Source organism: Colias croceus, chromosome 7 (assembly GCF_905220415.1).
Source record: "Colias croceus chromosome 7, ilColCroc2.1".
Classification (NCBI taxonomy): domain Eukaryota; kingdom Metazoa; phylum Arthropoda; class Insecta; order Lepidoptera; family Pieridae; genus Colias; species Colias croceus.
Window position 1 is genome coordinate 9,652,523 of NC_059543.1, and position 3,448 is coordinate 9,655,970.

General features: G+C 32.3%; 1 protein-coding gene across 1 annotated transcript; it reads left to right on the top strand.

Annotated features, from left to right (window-relative positions):
• The first annotated feature begins 939 nt into the window (after nucleotides 1–939).
• Nucleotides 940–3,040, top strand: LOC123693209 (ELMO domain-containing protein 2). The gene is made up of 2 exons (XM_045638207.1): nucleotides 940–1,687; nucleotides 1,772–3,040. The coding sequence occupies exons 1-2, from the start codon at nucleotides 1,169–1,171 to the stop codon at nucleotides 2,192–2,194; spliced, it is 942 nt and encodes a 313-aa protein (XP_045494163.1). The 5' UTR covers nucleotides 940–1,168; the 3' UTR covers nucleotides 2,195–3,040.
• The last annotated feature ends 408 nt before the right edge of the window (nucleotides 3,041–3,448 follow it).

Below are 3,448 nucleotides of genomic sequence, written 5' to 3' on the forward strand. Positions count from 1 at the left end.
TTCCATGAAAAAAAGTTCTCTGAAATGTTAAGATTGCGTAGATAAATAATACACTGCATTAGGATTAAGCATATAAAAATAAAACACGATTTACTTCAATCTGAGACGTGGGAAATATAGCTCCCAGCGTTTTAATAAGGGATAAATATACCAGACTAGTTTACCTCCCGCGGCTTCGCCCGCTTTGTCTAAAATCTAATAAATTATATACTAAAACCTTCCTCTTGAATCACTTTATCTATAATGCTGGGGCCACACTAACGTCAAACGTCTAATGCCCTTTATCGCGATAATTATTCCGATAATTTTTAAGGCGTTAAGTGTGTGGCTACACTTTAACGGTCAACGTGAATGCCGATTGTTGGCGATAAAAACGGCGTTAATTTTACTAAAATTCTAGCAAGATGGACGTAGTGTGACCGCTTCATTGCGTTAATTCTCGCGATAAAGCTATCGACTCGCCAAACGGCAATGTTAATGCCGTTGTAAAATTATACTGGCTACACCTAAAGTTAACGTCCATTATCGCGTTAACTAATGGCATTTCCCGTTAGTGTGGCCCCAGCATAAAAGAAAACCGTATCAAAATCCGTTGCGTAGTTTTAAAGATTTAAGCATACAAACGGACATAGGGACAGAGAAAGCGACTTTGTTTTATACTATGTAGCTTAGCTATGTAGTGATATACATCTAGGCATTAGGGATAGAATAACCGAGATATAATTTTTTATGATATTATGTGATAAAGGGTGTGATGAATTGGTACACATTGGTACATTATTTTAAAATTTTAACCAAAAGCATGTACCGTTATTAAAGGCCGTTATAATTTTGAAGCTATCCACCCTGACAATGACATTGACCAGTGAGTCAGTGACCAATATAGATTGACACTTGACAGCCAAATGCCAATGACATGAAAAAAATATTTCTTAACGAAACGAGCGAAACTTGCACCAGTGAAACTATTATTAATTTATTGATAATTAAGTTTATAATTCAAAGTTTTTCTTGTGGTGATAACTGATAAAAAAATTTATATGAACGAGGCTTAAATTCCAGATACTTCTTCTACACATAATTCTGTACTTTTTGTTTGGCAAGTTGTTGCTAAGGTAATGTTTGAGAATTCGGAAGAATGATATTTCTTCAGAAAATATAAATTAAAATGGTGTTTTTTAACCTTTGGACTGTATTGCATTGGTATTTAAGACCTTTCATAAAGTGGTTTCTTCGGAAAACAACACGACTCTGCGAGTTACAAAGAATATGTTACGGTGATAAACTTGGAGCGCAAAGAACTTGCAATGTAGAAAAGTCATTAATGCTCTCACGCACCAGAGATATTAAAGAGGTCATCGCTTTTTTAGATGCTGTAGTCATTGAACGTAGATTTATTCCTATTAATTTTGACAGCATATTAAATCCATCAATATCTATAATCATCCGTACGAAACAAATAAACACAAAATTACATCCTACCTTTAGTCCGACATTTAGATACTGTTTACAACAAATATGGTGCTACAGACAATTATTAGATGAAGTGGAAGAACTAAGGTGTACTCAATATGATAGTAAAAATTTACAACATGAGGAAAAACTATTGACTCTATGGAAATTGCTGCAACCCAATGAATTATTAGAAGACAGAGTGACTAAACAGTGGCAGAATATAGGTTTCCAGGTTTGTAGAACATTTACAATGATTATAATTTTGTGCTTTATTATAATTTTTGCTAAACTCCATTTTTTGTATTCTTTTTAACAGGGAGATGACCCTAAAACTGATTTTCGAGGAATGGGCCTCTTGGGTTTGGAAAACTTGTTGTTTTTTGCTTCAGAATATCCACAGGTGTCAAGCCATGTATTGAGCCACTCACATCATCCTAAATATGGGTACACTTATGCAATCGTTGGAATTAATTTAACATCAATGGCATACTACCTTCTGAAAGATGGATCTGCAAAGACATACATGTTTAATGCTAAGCAATATATACCTAATATAGATTTATTCCATAGATTTTATTGCTACCTATTTTATGAATTTGATAAAATGTGGATAGAATCTAAACCAGAGAACATAATGGAATTTTCTATGATATTCAAGAAATTTGAGAATTCAATTCGATCTCAACTAGCTGATCCAGCTTCTGTATTTAGGATAAAGATAGAAGTTGATACTATATAGTTGAAATCTGTTTTCATTCACTAACTTAAATTTACAATTGTTGTTCATAACATTTTTTTGTTTTTTATAAAACCATTAAGACTAATAGATTTTCTTTCTTAAAAAAATAAAACAAATATAAAATATGAGAATAAATTGGAATAGGAAGAAAGCATGTTTTGCTAATTAATCAAACAGTATTTTTTGCTTATAGTAAATAATGACAATGAATATTTTTTATGAAATAGAAAATATAGGATGTTTTTAAAGCTCAAGCTTGATACATTTTTTATATAAACATATTAAACTAGCCTTTTGTTAATTGACAAGCCTACAAATAAAAATTATCTCAGTTTTCTAGAACAAAATAATTTGGCAGTAAATTTGCCTTTATAAATTAAATATAGTACCTAGTCAGAACTATTTATTTAGTTAAATTTTTATACATTCTCAAAATGTGAAAAAGGATATTATCTTTATTCAATAAAATTATCAGTAAAATAATTTACCCATTGCAATGAAAAAGCACACAAAGTAGTAATTAATAGTTTGTTATATTAAAATAATTACATCACATATTTTAGCAATACAACACATTATTTTTATATTATGATAACTATATGTGTATTTTTGTAATAGGATGATTGTCTTTAGATAATAATTAATTGAATAACTTATTAAACAAAATACTGAGATGTGGCATTATCCATACATGCTTAAGTTAGTTAGTTACTAATACACCATGACATTACCTACTTCTATGTTCAGGAGATTTTAAATTTACATTAGACTTATAAAGAGTAGTTTTCTCATCTATACTATTATGTATAGTTTGTAGATCACTTGCAATATGAGTCTTGTAGTATGTAATCCATACTAATATTATAAATGCGAAAGTAGCTCTGTCTGTCTGTCTGTCTGTTTTTTTTTTTTTTTTTTTTTTTTTATTGTACAATAGGGGAGCGCTTGGCCACAATCTCGCCTGATGGTAAGCTGAGATGTGGCCTAAGATGGAGCGCGCTTCCCTAAAATGTACCTGTTCACTCTCCTCTTGAAGACCTCCAAATTGTACTCGTCGGGGAACACAGATTCAGGAAGCATGTTCCAGTCCCTAGCGGTTCGAATAAAGAATGACGATCCGAACCGTTTTGTCCGGGTACATGGAACGTCAACCATGTGGCGATGCCTGGAATCTGTGCGCCTCGACGAACGATGGAAAAATGGGGATGGCGGAATTAGGTCGTGCAATTCCGCAGCGCACTCTCCAAAGTGTAT

What these genes read in the sequence shown, in the direction of transcription:
- LOC123693209 (XM_045638207.1), top strand. Translation starts at nt 1,169, where the DNA reads ATGGTGTTTTTTAACCTTTGGACTGTATTGCATTGGTATTTAAGACCT. An exon ending in GGCAGAATATAGGTTTCCAG is followed by an intron (nt 1,688 to 1,771) that starts GTTTGTAGAACA and finishes TCTTTTTAACAG; the next exon opens with GGAGATGACCCTAAAACTGA.